The 21,260-nt window shown below is 44.7% G+C and overlaps 1 protein-coding gene across 6 annotated transcripts in view; it reads right to left on the bottom strand.

The window, feature by feature from the left end:
• LOC121878491 (dachshund homolog 2-like) overlaps positions 1-20,642 on the bottom strand; it is a 143,404-nt gene extending 122,762 nt beyond the window's left edge. For 3 of the 6 annotated variants that reach the window (XM_042384790.1, XM_042384781.1, XM_042384766.1), the window contains exon 1: positions 19,772-20,642. In XM_042384790.1, the coding sequence (XP_042240724.1) occupies positions 19,772-20,376 (605 nt within the window). In that variant the 5' untranslated portion in view covers positions 20,377-20,642. The remainder of the gene's footprint in view (positions 1-19,771) is intronic. The other 3 variants (XM_042384751.1, XM_042384758.1, XM_042384774.1) reach the window with 2 other exon arrangements.
• Between the last annotated feature and the right edge of the window lie 618 nt (positions 20,643-21,260).

Below are 21,260 nucleotides of genomic sequence, written 5' to 3'. Positions count from 1 at the left end.
TATACATATATATATATATATATATATATATATATATATTCATAACGTGGGCAGAGATAATCCCGGAGTCTTCCAGAACGATCTTCTTAGTAATTGTGTGGATTTGGGCTTCACCATCACACGACTTACCCATCACTCACCACCACCCCTCCCACCTGTCCCCCTCCCATCTTCTCCCCTCTCCATCATCACCCCCCTATTCCCCCCCCCCTCCTCCCCTGTCCTTGGACATGCCCATACTCGTCTCTACCACCCCCACCCACCCATCCCCCTCCCTCAGCCCAGACTGGACAGGTATCTCTACCCCTCACACTCCCCTGCCCCATGCCCCCTACCCCCCTCATGCCCGGGCAGGAGGGGGCAGACCGGACACAAGCCTCCATACTAACGCGTGTAGCCGGTTGGTACATGATAGATACATCCTTATTACGTGCAGTGCGATCACCACTCACCCGTAATTAATTTTATTCTTGTTTATCGGTGTAGTACCAAACGGGGGGTGTGGGGGCGGCATTTGGCGGACGAGAGGTGTAGTGAGGGGTCACGGATGTCTTCTACCCCCCTCCTCCTCCCCCTCCTTCTTATTCTCTCACCAGTACCACCCGTTGTGTCCCCTTACTCTCTCTCTCTCTCTCTCTCTCTCTCTCTCTCTCTCTGTGGTGTCTGGGGTCATCTTGGCATAGATATTCTGTGTTGAGGGAAATCAGGAGTCCTTCTTCTTCCTCCTCACTTTCCTGCCTCCTTCTCTTCAGCTTCTAATCCTCTTCCTCCTCCTCCTCATCCCTGCCATGTACCCACCTGCACACCCACCCACCACCACCACACCCACCACACCCACCCACCCACCACACCCCACCCACCCATCACACTTATAACTCTTACTACTGAAGGTGTGGGGTGTCCCGCTGCACCAGATACTGTACCTCTCACACAACACATCAGACCACAAAACCCAACCTCCCCCTCTCCCTCCTACCCCCTTCCCCCCCTCCACCACCTCCTCTCCCTCCCTCCAACATGCTGTATCGTCAATAAATATTCAAAGACAACAAATTACAGCAGGGGATAAATTATGTAATAGTTTATGTAACAATTTTTTTTTCGTATTTATATACAAGAGTTCAAAGATGATAAAGTGTTAGAAGTTTGTGTTTTATACCAAGAAGTGATTGAGAAATATTGACATAACTCTTAAGTGTTAAAGTATTAGAGATTATGTACCATTGATTAACAGGTAAGAGAAACTGTTTTACCTGTGTCCAGATAGTGTCAATGTATAAGGAAGGTCTTGGTTGTTTGACTCGTTTATAAATTGTTTACTTAGTATATGACTGGGTACACATATATACATACAGTACATACACATATACACATATACACATACAACAAACAACACCATATAACTTACACCTTCACACACACACGCACACACACACACACGCACACACACACACACACACACGGGGTTGCTGAGGACGGCAGGTGTGGGCGGACCAGACACAGGGTCGTGACACAGAGTGGTTGGCCTGAAGGAAGACCTTACTATCCCGAGGACGACTTTACTATCCCGAGGACGACTTTACTATCCCGAGGACGACCTTACTATCCTGAGGACGACTTTACTATCCCGAGGACGACTTTACTATCCCCGAGGACGACTTTACTATCCCCGACAACGACCTTACTATCCAGATTTAGGGGTCGTAGACAAGGAAGGGGTGGGACAGGGTGGGAAGGTGTGGGATATGGTGAGAACGGGTGGGATAGGGTGGGATGTGGTCGCTAGAGTGGGCGCGTAGAGGAAGAGGGGTGTGAAAGGTGGGGTGTGACATAACAGGATATGGTGGGGGAAGGAGAGTCACACCATAACAAATACACAACATCCACCAGTTCATTTGTTTCGTTGTTTCACTTGTTGGTCCTTATAAAAACAAAAACAACTTACATAACAATTCGTCCACCAATTTATTTGTTTACCTGATTATCCTTCTAATGACATAAACAGCAAACAATACAAAAACACAATACGTCCACCAGTTTCTTTGTTTATTTGTTTACATGATTGTCCTTAAAAATAACAAATACATAATTCTTCCGTCACAGGTATGGGAAAGTAATGTCACGGGGGGGGGTGTGAAGGACCTGTGTCAAGTGGTACCTGTGTCAAGTGGTACCTGTGTCATGGTAATTTATATCCAGGTGATATATAGGTTGAGAAAAGGCAGGTGACCGTCACACTACCTACGCTATAACTTCACCTTAAGATTTATCAACCTAACCTAACCTAACCTACACAATAAACTTTAAAAAAAAACCAGTTTAAAATAGGTCATTAATGATCGTTTAAAATCACTGTCATAACTGTGCAGTGTGAGGATGCTTGCTGGAGGGAATGGAGGGAGGGAGGGGGGAGGGAAGGAGGGAGGGAAGGATCGAAGGAGGGACTAAAATAGAATCTTTATGCTACACCTGATGCCTTGGATGTATACAGTTATTATTATTATTATTATTATTATTATTATTATTATTATTATTATTATTATTATTATTAAAAATCAATAACAGCGTTGCCAATTCTACACCACGCACGTACAATAATAATCTACATTCATTACACCAGCGTTACAATTCCCCCTCAGACAGTAAACAACATGTAACCTTCCCTCCCTTTTCCTTCCCCTTCCCTTCCCTCCCCTCCCCTCCCCTTCCCTTCCCTCCCCTTCCCTTCCCTCCCCTCCCCTTCCCTCCCCTCCCCTAGACGTAAACACAATAGGAACACCAGAAACGACATAAGTAACAACAGGTCTTGAGTCAGGGGAGTGTGTTTCTAGGCCCCCTGAGGTCCTATGAAGTGTCACAGGCGCTCCATTGTAAATTGAAGTGATGCGACACGAACCTTACCTGGCGTCATATAAACACGCCCACCGTATAATTAGCCACCGACTCACCTGAGCTTTGTTTACGTGTGTGGACTCTCTCTCTCTCTCTCTCTGATTCATTCTCTCTCTCTCTCTCTTTTTTATTCATTCTCTCTGTCTGTGTGTCTCTCTCTCTCTAATTCATTCTCTCTCTCTCTATCGTGGTTTGTTGAGTTTAGCTTTTGTGATGAGATGGAGAAGAGAGATAAAAGAGGGAGCGAGAGAGATGTGGATAGAGATAAAGACAAGAAGAAGAAGAAGAAGAAGAAGAAGAAGAGATAGAGTGAAAATACGATATGAATGAATTGATTGAGAAGAGAGGAAATGAGAGAGAAAGGGAGATGAAGAGATAGAGAGAGAGAGAGAAAGAAAGAGAACGAGAAACACAGTCAATGAAACACAAATAAACAGAGGAAGTAAGATATTGAGATAGACAGACAGACATACAAAGGATAGAGTGTATCTGTGTGTGGGGGTGAGTGGGGGGGAGGAGGAAAATAAACCATAACCAAAGACAGAGAAGAGTTACCCCCACCCCCACACACCCCCACCCACACACACACCTCCTACACACACCCCAAATCCCCCTCCCCACATCCTCCCTCCCACACACACACACCCACCCCCACACACCCACACACACACACCCACAGCCACCCACAGCCCCCCTACAGCCCCCCACACCCTCAAACAACAAATCATCCCAGAAATTAAGATCGTCCTTGTTCTGTCCTTAAGGCCTTGGAGATACTGTACGTGGAGGTGACTAGAGATAGAGAGATGTAAACAAGAGATGATTAGAGATATAGATAGAGACATAGAGAAATAGAAATTGATATGGACCAAAAAATAATTATATGTATATCATAGGTAAGGGTTATATAAATATTGTTCTTCCGGGTTATACATTGTTATAAAGTTTCTTTCAGTGTCATACAGTGTCATTTAATACACTCACTCACTCGAGGCCTAAAACATTCTTTCTTGACACAACTTTAAAAACCGCAAGTGAAGCCGCAAGCGTTATTCTGTCAGTCTCAAGCCGCCGCCGCCGCCACCGCACCGCCACCGCCATCACCACCGCTACAACCATTGCCGCCACCACCATTACCACCACCACCATTACCACCACCACCACCACTACCACCACCACCACCACCCACCCGCCACCACCGCCACCACTACCCACCTCACACCCTCACCCCAATGTCCAATACAGCTGTGTGTCTACTGTTACCAGTAAAAAATAAAAAACAAACACTGTCAATCACCACCACTCACACACTCTCCTTCTCTCTCCCTCCCCAATCCTCTCCCTCCCCCAATCACTCCCTCACTCCCTCCCCAATCACTCCCTTCACTCCCCAATCCTCCTCCACTCCTCTCCCCCAATCCTCCCTCCACTCCCTCTCCTCCCCAATCACTCCCTCCCTCCCTCTCCCCAATCATCCTCCCTCCCAATCACTCCTCCTCCCTCTCCCCAATCACTCCCTCCTCCCCAATCCTCCCCTCACTCCCTCCCCAATCACTCCCTCACTCCCTCTCCCCCAATCACTACCTCACTCCCTCTCCCCCAATCACTCCCTCACTCCCACTCTCCCCCTCACCCTCGTCCCTAAATGTTATTATTCCTCTGTTATACATTACGATCGTATCCTATCTCAAGTAACAGCAGCAGTAGCCGTTGTAGTAGTAGTCGTAGTCGTAATAGTAGTAGTAGAAGTCGTAGTAGTGTGTTACGGTGAAGAGGTTAGAGATTAACTGATCATCACTTCTTTAATACAAAACACTCAGACAACGACAGTCAGTTGGTTATCATGGTGGGCGTGAAGTAATATTCTGACTCATACATTTGTCTCTGTCTGGTCAATTATCATAAATATCACACATGTTCTTTTTCCCCCTCCTCCTCTTTTCTTCTTCTCTTCTCCATCTCTCTTGTCTCTTTTCTCCTCCTCATCCTCCCTCAGCCTCCTTCTCTCTCTCTCTCTCTCTCTCTCTCTCTCTCTCTCTCTCTCTTTCCGCCATCTTTTCTCCATCTCTCTCCTCTTTCTCTTCCGATCTCCTCCTCCATCTTTCTCCTCTCTGCTCGCTCTCCTCCATTCTTATCTTCCCTCCTTCTCTTCTCCCCTTCTCTCCCCTACTTCTCTCCCCTCTCTCTTTCCTCCCCTTTTTCGTCATCAAGTAAGTACATAAAAAAAAGAAGAAATAATCATAATGGCTTTACGAATTTGTCTTCGATCACTCGTCACCATAACTCGACCCTTAATAGCACCCACCGCCCACATCCATCTTCCTCTCCCTCCTCCTCCTCCTCCTCCTGCTGCGTCTGAGGGGGGAGGGGGGGGCGAGAAGGAGGAGGGTAGGCATAAAGGAGAGGGGGAAAGGGGAGGGGGCAAGGCAAGAAAGGAGAGAGAGAGCAACTACTTCAGGTACTACTCCCAGGGGCAAGCAGCGGGGAACCAATAAAGAACGTAGCGTATAGTTCTGGGTAATCTTCGTCAGTAGCGCAGCAGAAGGAAGGGAAAAGAAGAGGAGGAAGAGGAAGAGGAGGAAGAGGAAGAGGAGGTCGAAGAGGAGGAGGAGGAGGTCTTGCAGGACTCGCTTGCTTGATATGGCGCATCGATTTTTAATTGGGTTTCATTCCGGTCAGCAGCTGTTCCTCCCGCGTAATTACCAACCATCTCCCCGCGACACTCACCAGGGACTAAAAATCGGGGGAGAGCTGACAGTTGGGGATGACGAGGAGGGGGAGGAGATGGGGGAGAGGCGGGGAGGGGCGGGGAGAGAGTATAGACGGGGAAAAGACGGGGAGAGGAGGGGCGGGGAAAGAAGGGGCGGGGAGAAGTAAAGGGATCAAGAAAGATGAGAAGAAAGGGGAGAAAAAGTGACGGGAATAGACGAGACGGGAAGATAAGAAGCGGGAAGTAGAGGACATAGAATTCAGAAGGGAAGAAATAGGGAGAAGGAAACAGGGGAGAAGTGAGACGGGGAGAGACGACAGTGTGGAGGAGGAGAGAGAAGAGGATAAAGTGAATGAAAAGATAGGAAGAGAAAATAGCGTTGGATGGGAGGGGGGAGGCAGGCAGAAGGAAAGTAAATGGAAGAAAGAAAGAAAGAGGCTGTAGAACCCACATCTTGGAGCAATATGAGAGAGAGAGAGAGAGAGAGAGAGAGAGAAATGAAGTTGGAGGGAGAGTAGGGAATGAAAGAGAATGAAGGAATAAGTGTGGTGAGGGAGAAGTGGAAGAGGAGGAGGAAGAAGAGGAAGAGGAGGAGGAAGAAGAGGAAGAGGAGGAGGAAGAATGTGAGGGAGGGGAGAGTGTTTGTGACAGTCATGGAAGGAAATGTTGTTGACAGTTACACACGACGGAGAGAGAGAGAGAGAGAGAGAGAGAGAGAGTTGAAGTGGGATAGGATAAGGTTGAGTTGAGATGGAAAGGGACTTGTTGGGATGGGTGAAGAGATAGGTGGACTTAAATTCTGGTATGTAAACAAAATAACCTAACCTAACCTAACCTAACCTCACCTATAGAACAAAAGTAAGATATTCTCAACAACAAAAACAAATACAATGATAATAAAACAAAAAACAAAAATCCTTAAACAAAAGTCACAGGAGGTAAACAAAAGTACAAACAAATTCACCAAAAAAAATCACAAGAAAATCAACCTAGAAAGAGAATACGACACGAAAGATTATCTCCTAACTAACTTTCTCTCTCTCTTCCTCCTCTTGTTCTTCCTCTTCGGGGCGGAAAGAAGACATAATGAGTAGAAGAATAAAAATGTAGATGAGAGAAGATGGACACGCAAAAATGAGAACGGGGGGGTGAGGGGAGGGGAGGGGGGAGGAGGGGGGGTATGAAGGGTGTTAGGTGCTGAGGAAATTAAGATAAACATGAAAAATGATTAGGAAAATTGTCAAGGAAAATGAGTTATAAGCATCAGGTAGTGTGTGTGTGTGTGCAGGAGGGAGGAGGAGGAGAAGGAAAGAAGAGAAAGAAGGAGAAGGAGGAAGAGAGGAAGAACGAGGAGAAGAGGAAAGAGAAGGAGATAAGAGGTAAGAGAGAGAGAATGAACAGTCGAAAGGTTCATCAGCCATGTCAATAATACACAGTTACTTGTGTTGAGCTGTGGTGTCAAGTACGATTTTGCGTCGCTGAATGTTAATGAGTAAGCCAGCGGACGGACAGACAGACGGACGTACATATAAAAAGTCAAAGTCAAAATACGTCTTTAAACTGTGTACAAAAGAGTATTATTTCTCTGGGTTATATTTAGTGAGTCTTATGCAATAATACCTATACAGTAAGGGTATGGAATATTTTTACTGAATATCGTGAATAATTCTGAGTTGAATATCGTGCCTTAAGTTCCTCCTCTTCTTTCTCTTCTTGTACCACCTCCTCTTCCTTCTCCTTCCTCCTCTTCTTCTTCTTCTTCTTCTTCCTCCTCCTCCCCCGTACCATCACCACCTCCTCCTCCTCCCTACAAATTCTTCCAAACACACGAAGACGTCAGAGAGGAGGAGGAGGAGGAGGAAGAGGAGGAGGAGGAGGGGTAGGAGAGGGGAGGAGGAGGAGGAGTAGAAGGGGGGGGGAGGAGTAGGAGTAGAAGGGGGGAGGAGGAGGGAAAAGGAGTCAATGTATGTAATATTTCCCTCAATCACATCACGTGGGCGGGGCCTCTTGCAATATTTACCGCCGGGGAGCAGGAAAAGGTCACAACTTCAAAGAGTGGCAGCCCAACCCCTCATTAGCCAAAATCCCAGATCATAGTGAGTAAATGAGTCAGTTCTAGTTGGCTTCTCCGACCCCTCCCCTCCCCCTCCCTTACCAGCCTGTCTCCCTCCCTTTCCTCACCAGACTTCTTACCTTCCCTCTCCCCTCCCCTCTCCTTCCCTCCCTTCCTTCCTTCCTCCTCCCTCGCTAGTCCTCTCTCCCTCTATATCTCTCGCTCTCCCCCCCTTCCTCACCAGCTCTCTCTCTCTCTCTCTCTCTCTCTCTCTCTCTCTCTCTCTCTCTCTCTCTCTCTCTCTCTCTCTCTCTCTCTCTTGGCACCACTGTCCAGGAGCCAAAGAGGTAAACCCTTTCTTCCACTTTCTCTTTCAGGGCCAAATTAACCCTAAAACTGCCAGCACCCCTGGGAGTTGTGATGGAAAAACTCTTTGATTACAAGGAACCCTGAGGAACCCCACTACCTCCCTACCAGCCCCCTTACCTCCCTCACCACCCCCCTTACCTCCCTCACCACCCCCCTCCACCTCCCTGACATTCCCCTTCTACCTACTCGTATCTCCACCTACCCCACCACCCTCACTATGCAACTGGGTAAGGGTGGAGGAGGAGGGAAGAGGGGGAGGGGGAGGGGGAGGGAGGAGGGGGAGAGGGGAGGGGGTAGAGACTTAAGTGTCGAGAATCCTGGGTACAATGTTGACGTGCAGATTGAGGGTGTGTTGGTGAGTGCGTGTTGGTGAGTGCGTGTTGGTGAGTGCGTGTTGGTGAGTGCGTGTTGGTGAGAGTGTGTTGGTGATGATTTGTTGGGGATGAGAGTGTGAGGAAGATAAAAAAAAATTAAATAAATACTAACAATAATAAAAAAAACAGGACTAGAAAAATAAGAAAGAGAGATAGAGAGAGAAAAAGAGAGTGAGAGGAACTGAAGAAGCACACCCTCCTCCCCCTCCTCCTCCCCCCTTGGGATCGAACCATAGAACCTTAGGACGGAAATCGAGTGTTTGTATCCACTCAGCCACCTCACCCTCCTATATTCATTATTTACTAGAAAATAAGACTTACAAAACTCTACTTATAATTCGATTACTTTATGCTAATTTCCTCCCAGTTGGTTAAGTGTTGTTATAGTTCTTTAATTACTTAAAAAAAACTTGAAGTAAACAGATTTTGTTTATTAGTCTGTCTGTCTGTTTGTTTATTTGTTTGTTTGTTTGCTACACTCCTAAAGTAATTATAAGTAAAAAATAAATAAACATAGACCTCATTAACTTATAAACATTGTTAAATTCAAGTTATGGATGTTTAATTTTCTTAAATAAAATATCATAAAATCATTCAAGAAATAAGTTAATTTTGTTATATTTAAATTAACATTATTGATGATTCCTTTAATTCAACTCAATCCCTTCAAGTCCTGTGTGTGTGTGTGTGTGTGTGTGTGTGTGTGTGTGTGTGTGTGTGTGTGACTACAGTATGTATGTATTTTTATATTTATGTATGAATGTTTGTCTGTATGTGTATTTACGTGTGTGTGTGTGTGTGTGTGTGTGTGTGTGTGTGTGTGTATTTTACATGTATATCTGTGTGTATGACGATCGCACTACATCATGACAAAAACAAACTTAATAGTACTCAGAACTCGCTAAAATCAACAGCAAAATCGATGACTGAAACTATTCTTGAGATGAGACGGGGTCCTGAGAGTCCGGGGGAGGAAGAGGGTGGAGGGGAAGAAGATGAGAATGAAGGAGGAGGAGGGGAGGAAAGAGAGGAGAGAGGGGAGAAAGGGGGAGGAGAGGATAAGAAGGGGGGAGGAGAGGATAAGAAGGGGGAGAAGGGGAAAAGGAGAAGGTGGAAGAATAGGAGAGGAAGGGGGGGAATAAAAGGAGAATGGAGGAATAAGAGAACAAGAGGGAAGAAAGCAGTAAAGGAAGGGAGAAATGGGGAGAAGGGGGAGCATAGAGTGGGATAAAAGAGAGCAGGGAAGGGGAAGAAGAGAAGGGAAGGGGAAGAAGGGGAGCAAGGAAGGGGAAGAAAAGGAGGAGGGAGAAATGGGAGTCACAGAAGCAACCACCACTGTAACCACAACAACAACAACCACCACTACTATTATTATTACCACCACCACAAAGTTCACGATCGCCATAAACAATATCTATGTTCTACAACCACCTCTACCACCATCATAACTAACACCATTACCACCACTACAACCACAACCACTATCACCACCACCACCACCATAACAATCATTACCACCACTATCACCACCACAACCAAAATCACCACAAGCATTACTACTATCACTACAATCACCACTACTACCACCACAATCATTACCACCATCACCACCATAACAATAACCACCCAACCCAACCCCAACCCAACCCAACCCAACCAAGTCAAAATAAAAGAAGTTAATCTAACAAGTTAATAATATCAACAAATGAAACAGAAATATGGCTACGTGACCCCATAGACTCTGATGCTGCCCTTCTTACCCTGACCTTACCGCAACACCTGTCATAAACACATAACAAACACCTAACAAACACCTAACAAACAAATAATTCAATAAAACACAGTAGGAAAACAACAAACACGAGATTAATTAACACAAAAAAAGGACAACTCAAAAAAATATAGGAAAAAAAAAACAATATATTTCATAACTATAGAAAACACCTGAGTATTAAAACCCCCCGAAAAAAATATTAATAAAAATAAACACTGATTTTTTTTTTTCAGGAGCCACCGATAACACTTCCCCGAGGTGTATAATGTTTTGCAGAAATACTGAAAACTGCAACACAATGTTTAGGTGTAGGTAAAAATTAAATTAGCATATGTTTCAAATGCAGGTGTTGGAGGGATTGTGTGTTGTGTGTGTGTGTGTGTGTGTGTGTGTGTGTGTGTGTGTGTGTGTGTTGTGTGTGTTGTGTTTTAGGGAGATAATTTATTTGATTGCCTCTCATCCATTTAGTGAGTGAGTGAGTGAGTGAGTGAGTGAGTGAGTTAAATAAGACAATTTTCTTTGTTTATTTTATATTTGTTTGGGTAAATAAATATTTTATTGTTTTGTTGTTGTTCATAATTGAATTATTTTTTATATACCTTATTCTAGTTGGTGATGATTAGGGGGTATACACACACATACACACATACCCTGTACATATACACATACCCTGTACATACACACACATACGGACACATACAGTACACAGACACAAAATTACGCATACAGTTATAACATATACAAACTTCTGCATACACTTACACATACACACACATACAAACACACAAATTGAATTGCTTGTTTGTGTACGTATCTGTATATGTGTGAACGTACAAACACACATAGGCACATTTACATACACAAACTTACACATACACACACACACACACTTACATATACTGTATAAATTTACGCACACACTTACACATATATAAACTAATCATACACATACACACATATACGCACACATACATATAAACACACTAATTTGCTTGTTTGTGTATGTGTGTGTGTGTGTGTGTGTGTGTGTGTGTGTGTGTGATGGTGGTATCCGAGTACAACTAATCCAAAAAATGATATTAATATTTTTACCATTATTTAAAAGTATTTATTTGCTAGGATTATATTTCCTTTTAATTGTTTATATCGCTTCGTTTTGTTAATTACTTCTGACTACTTACGAAGAGAGTAATAAAGACAATGTTGATAAATTACTATTGATAGAAATTAACGAAATACTGATTATTGTCTTCAATGTAATTCTAAATATTTTAACAAGGTAATTTAATTAATATCAAAGGTTTATCATTATAATAATAACAGCCATCAACATTAAATAAATAATAAGAAACATCGTAATAATAATAATAATAATAATAAGAATAATAAATATAATAATAAAAATAATGATAATAAACATAGTAATAATAGCAATAATAATAACAATAACAATAAATAAAAAAACACAATAATAATAATAATAACAACAATAGTAAACATTAAAAAACTGTTAATTTTAGATTTAATACATAACGCCTCAGAAAATATTGAATTCCCATAACAAATAAAAATAAGTTATTTCAGATACAGAAAATAAACGATGATAATACCCCAGGTAGTTAAAGCATCTAAACAACATATATGTAGCGTAAACACCTGTAATTAATTAATAAAAAGACGAATTTATATTAACTCATGGACTAATATTATTACCCCAGCGACCAGCGACTGACAGAGGCGGGCGTCAACACTGTTTACATTTGCTGTTGCTCCGCCGCCGCTACCAACCCTCAGCACCCAGTATTTCTCTTCACCCATATTCGATAATTTACTCATCAAATAAATTCCCAGCTATATAACTTCTGTAGTAGGGATATATTTAATGTTATATATGTGGTAGGGTAAGGGTGGAGGGAGGGTGAAAGAGGAAGGTCGGGAAGGGATCAGCGTCGTCGGGGTGAGCGGTGGCCAGCGGGAGCTCCTGTCTGCTGCCCTCCTCTACACACACACACACACACAAAGGTGCAACCCAACACCCGCACCCACTGCTGTTGTCCCCGCTACTACTTCCTCCCTCACCTGCCTCCTACTATCCTCACACCTTCCTCACCTGTCCCTCCTACCCTTACACCTTCCTCACCTGTCCCTCCTACCCTTACACCTTCCTCACCTGTCCTTCCTACCTCAATCAACCTCCTATCTTTCCCATATACCTTTCATCCCATTCCTCTCATTCTCTCACCTGTCCCTCCTACCCTCACATCTTCCTCACCTGTCCCTCCTATCCTTACATCTCCCTTACCTCACCCCCCCCCCTTTACCTCACCTCCCTCCTTCTCCTCCCTCACTACTCACCATCTTAAAATACCTCTATGTGACCGCTTACTTACCTGTGTGTTTTAAGAATCTACGCATCTAATTGAGTTATTTGCCTACCTGTCTCTTAGCTTGACCAGGTGAGGCTTGACCAGGTGAGATTTATGTATTCTAACCTAACCTAATCTAAGCACGAGGGGAGGGTGTAATATTTTTTTAATGGAATTTATTTTACTGTAATTTTTAGTTAGATTTTTGTTTAATGTTATGACAAATTTCTTTACAACTCCGCCCCCTCCATCACAACCTAGTTCCCTCCATCAAGCACCCTCACAACATGTACACATTCACTATCACGCCCATTTGCTCACCCTCACAGTTACTCACGCCCCCTAACCCACCCCTCACACCCACACACGCCCCCTGAGCCACCCTCACACCCACAAACCCCTGACCCCACCCCTCCACACAAGCCCCCTGACCCCACCCTCACACACTTCCCTTCTCACACCTACTCACGCCTCCTGACCCTTATACCCCTCACATCCCCTTACCCATCCCTCACGCCCATTTACCCACCCCTCACACCCACTCACGCCCACCCACCCACATTACACCCGGGGACCAGAAGGCAACTAAGCCGTAAGAGGAACTTGGTGACCGCCGTAAACAGAGTGATATCAAGGGACCCGCGCTGACCACCTATCGTGTTGGGTGTCTCTCCCACCACCACTGGCGGTACTATACTTTATTACTTTCTACCTCCCTCCCCCTCCCTTCATCTTCCTTACCCTCCCTGCCTCACCCTCCACCTTCCTTCTCCCTTGTAGTGTCTTTATCTTCACCCTCTCTCTCTCTCTCTCTCTCTCTCTCTCTCTCTCTCTCTCTCTCTCTCTCTCTCTCTCTCTCTCTCTCTCTCTCCTTCCTTTTCATTCCTCTTCCTCCTTCTTATCACCACCACTTTCTTCTCTCCTTCTCTACCTCATTCTTCCTCTTCTATCTACCTTTTCTCCCTCAACCTACTCGTTTATTTCACCCTTCCTATCTTTATCAATCCTACCTTCTCCTCCCTAATTCCCACCTAACACCCCCTGCTCCCCCCCTCTCTCCCCTGCCCCTCACCCTACCCCCTCACCTACTTACTCTCACCACTTCTCCCCCCCACCCCTCCTCCTCCTCCTCCTCCTCTCCTCCTCCTCCTCCTTACTTCCTTGTGAAGTTTTATCTACTTTAATTTATTCTGTTCCTCCGTTAAAAACCAAATTCGATTTGTTTTACTTTCCTTTTTTTAGTGTTCAGAAACGCCGTACAAGGTAAGAGTAAATGTACAGGTATAAAGGTTAATTAATTATTGCAACTTGGCTACACACACAAACACACACACACAAACACACACACACAAACACACACACACACACACACAAAGGAACTAGAGAGAGATGATAAAAACTAACGAGGAAATACGTTGATAAAATCCACACACATAAGAAGAGGAGGAGGAGGAGGAGGAGGAGGAGAAGAAGGAGTAGAAGGAGGAGGAGGAGGAGAAGGAGGAGGAGGAAGAAGAAGAGTTGTGATGATGATGTAATCGCCAGCACCTCCTCCTCCTCCTCCTCTTCCTCCTCCTCCTCCAGGCTACTGAACTCCCTCACCCACTTACCACGGTCAACAAATTCCCCTATTCCTGCTCCTCCTCCCCATCCTCCTCTTCCCCCTCCTCCCCTTCGTCCTCCTCCTCCCCTTCGTCCTCCTCCTCCTCCTCCACCACTCCTACCTCCTTCGTCCTCCTCCTCCTCCTCCTCCTCCTCCTATTCCTCCTTGCTGCCTCACCTACCCGACTCTTCCCTGTGTCACCTAACCTAACCCTCCCTCACCCACACCCTTCCTCACCTCTCCCTCACCCCCACCCTCCCTCACCTCGTCCTCACCCACACCTCTCCCTCACCTCACCCCCACCCACACCTCACCCTCACCTCTCCCTCAGGATTCTCCAAAACACTTATAGGGTGGCCAACACCTGTATGGCTGCCCCAAGGTGTTTTAGGGAGAGGGAGAGAAGGAGAGGGAGGGAGGGAGAGAGAGGGAGGGAGGGAGAGAGGGAGAGGGAGAATGAAGCCTCAGGTTATCCTATCACGGTGTATATATCCTGCCCCTAGATGAGATACTTAGCGAGTCAGTGGTCAGGTTCTACTGTTTATGTTATTACAGGGTTTAATCTTCGTTTTATTGTGGTTTTATTATGTTTTTTTATTATGTTTTTTATCTATTTTTTTGCTGTTTGTTTTGTTTTATTTATTTATCTTTTTTTTTTCTTTCTTTCTGTTTGTTTGATTGTCCTGTTTTCTGGGTTTCTCTCCAGGATGACACTGGTCATTACACCCTTGAACCAAATCCACTAAAAAGCGATTAAGAGATTCTATTTACCCTATTGGCTTAGTGAGGACATGATTGATTCTCCCCCTCCCTACTCTTACCCCATCTACCTACTCTCCTACAACCGCCACTACAATGAGACTCAAGTGATTGTTGTGGTTACATTTACGGGTTGTGTGGTTGATGAGTTGTGGTTGGTGAGTTGTGGTTGGTGGTTGTGGTGGTGGTAGGGGTTGTTGTGGTAGTGATGGGAGTGTGTTGTGGCTTTGTGGTTGTGGTGGTAGGGGATTGTGGTTGTGGTTTGTGGTAGTGACGGTAGAGGGGTTGTGGTAGTTGGTTATTGTAGTAGTTGTGGTAAGTAGTTGTGGTTATGATGGTTTGGTATTATGGTAGATTAACGATGATTGTGGTAGTGTTAATAGTGATGGTCGATGCTGGTAGTAGGTAGTGATGGCAATAGTTGTGGTAATGTTGGTAGATGTTGGTAGTAATATTAGTAGATTCTCTCGTAACCAACATACATACATACATACATACATATATATAAAACTATAACCAAAATAACAACCTCATAATGTTTGTTTATTTGGACGAGAATTAATATTATGGAATTTATTTCAGTATAAAAATAAATAGTAACATTGACTTGTACAAAATTTTCTTATGAAGGGAATTGGACAGGAGAGGAAATACGGTTTTTGTAATAATTGTTTTTGTTTTACTTGGGTTTAGGGCTCTCTCTCTCTCTCTCTCTCTCTCTCACACATATTTTTTTTTTATGATGCTAGATGGATTTCTCTGCCTTATCTCTTCCTTCCCTCTAACTCTTTATAGTCTAGATGGAGGGAAAATATAAATTTGATATCATTCTAAACAACAGGTCCCAAAGTTGGCCTAGAAGTATCCGTCTATTGTTTCATGTAAGTTTTGTTCGCGATACTTTACAGGTGTTTGTATTTAGGACGGTGGAGGTGTGGTGGGGAGGTGTGGAGGCAGGGGGAGGTGTGGGAAGTGGTGGGGAGGTGGAGGGTGAAGGTAGAGAGACTCTCTCTCTCTCTCTCTCTCTCTCTCTCTCTCTCTCTCTCTCTCACACAACCTATTGTTGATATTGTTAAATGGTTTTAGAGTTTAGGAATTATATTTTAAAAACTTTACATGCAACACCCCGGCCCAACCTAACCTAACCTAATCCAAGCAGTAAATTTAATTTCACTATTAATTTTCACTGCTCGTTATCTTGTTCCTTATGGTTAGATTAGGTTAGGTTAGGTTAGGTTAGGCAACGCAATTTTTTTTACCACTACAAAATTTCTGGTTAAGTGAGAAGAATATCTCGTCTGGCCAAACAAGTCTGGACAACAACTTTGCCCCCTTATCAACACACACACACACGCACACGCACGCACACACACACACACACACACACACACAACCTCAACCTGCATTTATTTACTCACAAAACTGGCTGGCCCTCTCCCCCTTTCCCCCTCTCCCCTCCCCCTTCTCCCCCCTCCTCCTCCAACTTCCACTTTCCCTCTCCTGGCCAGCAGCATAAGTTGACGGCTCACGGTGATGAACAGAGGCTCTCACTCCACCACTTTTAACTCACACTGTCATAATATGTATAATTGTGTCGTAAATGGGCGCCTCTTACACTGGCTACCTTGTCGTAAACACTTTGATGAATTAGAGGCCAAATTTGCATAATGGCAAACATCAGTAGTGAAGATTAAGATCAGGAGTGCGTTTACCTCCACAAGGTATTTTAGAGTGTGTCTGTCTGTCTGTCTGTCTATGAGTGTTTGCGTGCAATTATAATATTACTAATAAAAATAATAATAATAATACAAATAATAATAAGAGAAATAATAATGATAAAATAATGATAAAATAATAATAATAATAATAATAATAATAAGAAGAAGAAGAAGAAGAATATTAAACCTTTTATTGAAAAATATAGGAGAGTATACGTATATTTGTGTCTGTATATGTATGTGTGTATATGTATGTGTGTGTATGTATGTGTATGTGAAGAGCTAAGTTTCAGATACAGATACACCTATGACGTAGTTTGTTCATAAGGTGTACCGTCTGGGTATATTGTGTACTAATAAGTATACTGTATTTACTATGTAGGTGTAGGTGTAGTAACTGTGTGTGTTATGTCATGAAGGTGAATTAAGTGTACATGTGTGTGTGTATGTGTGTGTGTGTGTGTGTGTGTGTGTGTGGAGTAATACATTTAATACAGTGACACAGGTATAGTGGTATGATTGTTGTGTATGTGTTGTATAATATAGAAGTGTGTATACCTTGTGACTATACCTGTATACTATAATATATGTTATATTTTAAGTATATAGATGGTGTATATTTGAAGTATGACTAATATAGGTTAGGCTAGGTAGGTTAGGTTAGTTTAGGTAAGGTTAGGTTAGGTTAGGTTAGGTTAGGCTAGGTAGGTAGATTAGATTAGTTTAGGTAAGGTAAGGTTAGATTAGGTTAGGTTAGGATAGGATAGGTTAGGTTAGGTTACTGGCATTCTGTACTCAAATATCCGTAAATAAAACTAACACATTGAAATTAATCCAACACACACGTTCATCTCAGGTTAAATAACAAGACCAACATTATTCTAACATATTTAACATTTTTACCGAATATTCATACTAAAGCCTAAAGAAATAATGAGGAAGAAAAAATAAATCAGTATTGACGTCACGTACAGTGTATATACCTGTATGTGTGTGTGTTGTTCTATTATTAAGCCTCCAAACACAACTTCAATTTTTGCCAACTTTAGAATAACTTATTTTGTAACTTAATGGGAGTTATTTGTCCTGTTCATACAAGACACATTTTACGATATAACATAACCAAACTATACCCAATTACGTTACGTTAATAGACCTTAGTATATGCTCATTCCTATATAAAGATCACTATTTTATTAAGTGAAATAGAAATAAATTATATATATATATATATATATATATATATATATATATATATATATATATATATATATATATATATATATATATATATATATATATATATATATATATATATATATATATATGTGTGTGTGTGTGTGTGTGTGGTGTGTGTGTGTGTGTGTTATCGGTGTTCTCGTGTTGTTCTTGCTGCTGATAAAGTACAGCTGAACAACACAGCAATTGGGAAGATATTTGTTGACGCCCACACCCCAGTACTGAAGGAACTTGCTGAACGACATACAAATACCTTATCAGTATAAATATATTCAAGATTTTATTTACAAGACAAATATGTCTTTCTGTATATAGTAACCATTATGTATATTAGTGGTGGGCGTGAGTAGGTGTAGTACACGCACATACACACGCGCACACACACACACACACGCACGCACGCACACACACACACACACACACACACACACACCTCAACACTCTTATCCCTTAATACTTCAGGTAACAGCGGCGGGAAAGATTAATTAAGCAAAACCATGATACAGGTACACTGGTTATTGAGTAGTCTTTGTAAACTATGACAGTTATATTTAACAAGAAAGCCCGAATTACAGAAAAAATATATTATTAATGGAATAACTCGAGAATCTTGTTGACACTGTATACAGAATCTGGGACGGGCACACATACACACACTTGGCGCTCGACCAATGTGTGGCCGCGGCGTCGCCTCGAACAGTGAACCATTAGGGGGTATGTGTATCTCTAGCGTCTTGTGTTTATATCATGACAGCACCACGATGCACTAGAGGCGGCCTGACCAAGGAGGTTGTCTCAGTCACCGTCAGATCTGGGCTGCCTGGTGCCTCTTACCTCCCCTACGGTGACTTCTTCACCGTCAGTATAAAGAGGGAAGGAAAATCTTATTTAACGTGATGTGTGTGTATGTGTGTGTGTGTGTGTGTGTGTGTGTGTGTGTGTCACAGTGTTCTACTTGACGGTTGTTCTGGTAGGCTCGTCAGTTTTGTATTCCTAGTTACAGTAAATGTGTACACTTCAGTAATGTGTATTTACATTCACATCTGTTTACTTCCATCAGTACCTGTTAACCATAAGTCATCTCCGCCCCGCCAACACGCGCCCCTCGTCTACAAATGGAACAACAATGACATACGCCCTTCTCTTTGTTTTTATTATTAACTAATTAACCTCACATTAAGGTAGGAGAGTCCCTCACCAGGTGTATATATCGCCCATTGCCCTGAACTAAAACTCTCAAGCATCCCCGTGCCTTGACCCTAATTCAAGCTCCCCTCTTCCCCTGGGGCCGCCGGGCTCCAGACACGAGCCAGGAAATCGTGTTTTTCCTGAGCGGCACCAGGGCGGTCTTCACCGCGGGTGAGCGGCGGCACCACCCCAGCAGCAGCACGCGGGGACGACCCTACCACCAGCCTCCCTCTCTGGTGGGTTACTGATCGCACACCAGGGGCGCTACGCTACTGCCTCGCCGCCACACCAGGGGGAGGGGCGCTTACTGCTACGATACGGGCGCTAACATCTCGGCTGCATCTGTGGCTGGTATGGTTCTCCCGCACCGGCAGGTGGCCTCCGGGACACGGGAAGCAGGCCGCCGCTACTATAGGGACAACATGTAATGTTGCTACAGCAGGGTTGCTACACCATGCCGCTACAGCAGGAGTGTCACACCATGACCCTACAGTTAAGGTACCACACTACCTTGCCGCTACAAGAGGGGTACAGTACCACACTACTACATACATTAATACAAATATCATTTTGGCTAGCAATATATTTCTTAAACTGTGCAACATCTGCATAACGAGTTTGATGGTAGCAAGACTAAGTTATAATGGGCTGGACTCAATAAGGACAGGGGAGGGAGTGAGTCCAGCTATAAGAGGCGGCGGTAAACACAAGGTGTGGGCGACTTACCTGGCGGTGGTGCAGTCCTTGTAGAGGATGTCAAAGTGCTTGACGGCCAGTAGCTTACACCTGTTGACGCCCGGCTGGATGGCCCCCAGGCCCCTCAACACCCGCACCTGCTCCACGTTACACACCAGCGGCTCAATCCCCAGCCGCTTGAGCTTGGTGTAGACGGTGTGGAGGCCGCCCACCAGGTTCTTCAGGAACAGCTCGAAGGCTTGTGGCAGGCACAGCATCGACTCATTGTTGATGATGAAGGCTGCCACCTTCTGCCCGCGGTACTCCACCAGCTTACAGTCGTTGGCTGTTGGATCCGACGTGTGAATGGGCGGCGGCGAGTTGTAGGCGTGAGAGAAATATAGGGCGGGGAGGAAGGGCGGCGGGCGGGACGTGGGTGGTGGGGAGGGAAAGATGGGCGGTGAAAGCCCTCCGGGCGGCGAGGGTCCGGGCACGGAGAGGGGAGGGGCGGCCATGAGGGGCGGTGGTGGGCTGCTCGGAGACACACAGTTTACCATGCTGGTGATGACGGGTGACAGTGGAGGGGGTGACCGCCCACTAATGGACCCCCCAGAGCGGACACTTCTGCAATCGTCGGGAATAGAGCTGTCCTCCATGCTTGTGTCTCACCACTTAACAGACACAGTCTCCCAACACCACTGATTATCTCACCGAGTGTCTCTGGGTGAACCGACGCAGCGCAACAATAACTAAGACTATCTGGCGGTGCTCGAGCCGTGGGCGCGCGGGCGGCGTGGGCGGCTGCGGGCGGCAGGTCGCGGCAGGAGCGGGTGGCGGGTGGACGTGCAGGCCGTGCGAGCGTCGGCGGCGCAGTGGTGCGGCGCGGCCAGCCAGTCGTCACCGAGTGTCGCTCACCAATCAGCCGGTGCGCACACCCGCACAGAGACACACACACACGCAATACAAACACAACTTTTAACAAAATGTGTAAACGTAATATGCGGGTGCGGGCCATGTGTGCGTCCGTGTGTGTCCAGGGCGGGGACGGCACCCCATTGGTCGCCACTGCCCGCACCGCCTCGCTCATTGGTCGACAGCGAGGTGGGCGGAGTCGAGCAGCAGCCCGACGTTTCGTTTCCTTCCAGAACTTGTCTAAATGTTTTGCCTTCTGTGCGCGGTCTGCAATCCTCCACACGCCTCCCGCCGGCGCTGGTGGAGGCGCTGACGGTGTGATACGCGGGTCCCCATGCAACCACAACCACCAGCACACAACCACGCCATTGTTAACACACACATCACATTATTACCCCCATTCATGTATTGATAAATCTGGTATTGTATTCCAACAACATCTGTACTTTTCTTCAGGTTTGTTTATAATCCTGAAAATTAATTCTCACAAGACACTGCTCAGACGCGTCTCGTATTTCTCCGTAAATTACACTTGTGTACACTTAAGGCACAATTACACACCAGTACACTGCTGTACACAAGAGTATATTTGTTACTTTAATACATCAAGAGAATGAGTGTGTTGTTG

The sequence above is a fragment of the Homarus americanus genome, unplaced genomic scaffold (genome assembly GCF_018991925.1).
Source record: "Homarus americanus isolate GMGI-L3 unplaced genomic scaffold, GMGI_Hamer_2.0 scaffold26492, whole genome shotgun sequence".
Lineage (NCBI taxonomy): Eukaryota > Metazoa > Arthropoda > Malacostraca > Decapoda > Nephropidae > Homarus > Homarus americanus.
This window is presented reverse-complemented; position numbering and strand designations above follow the sequence as displayed.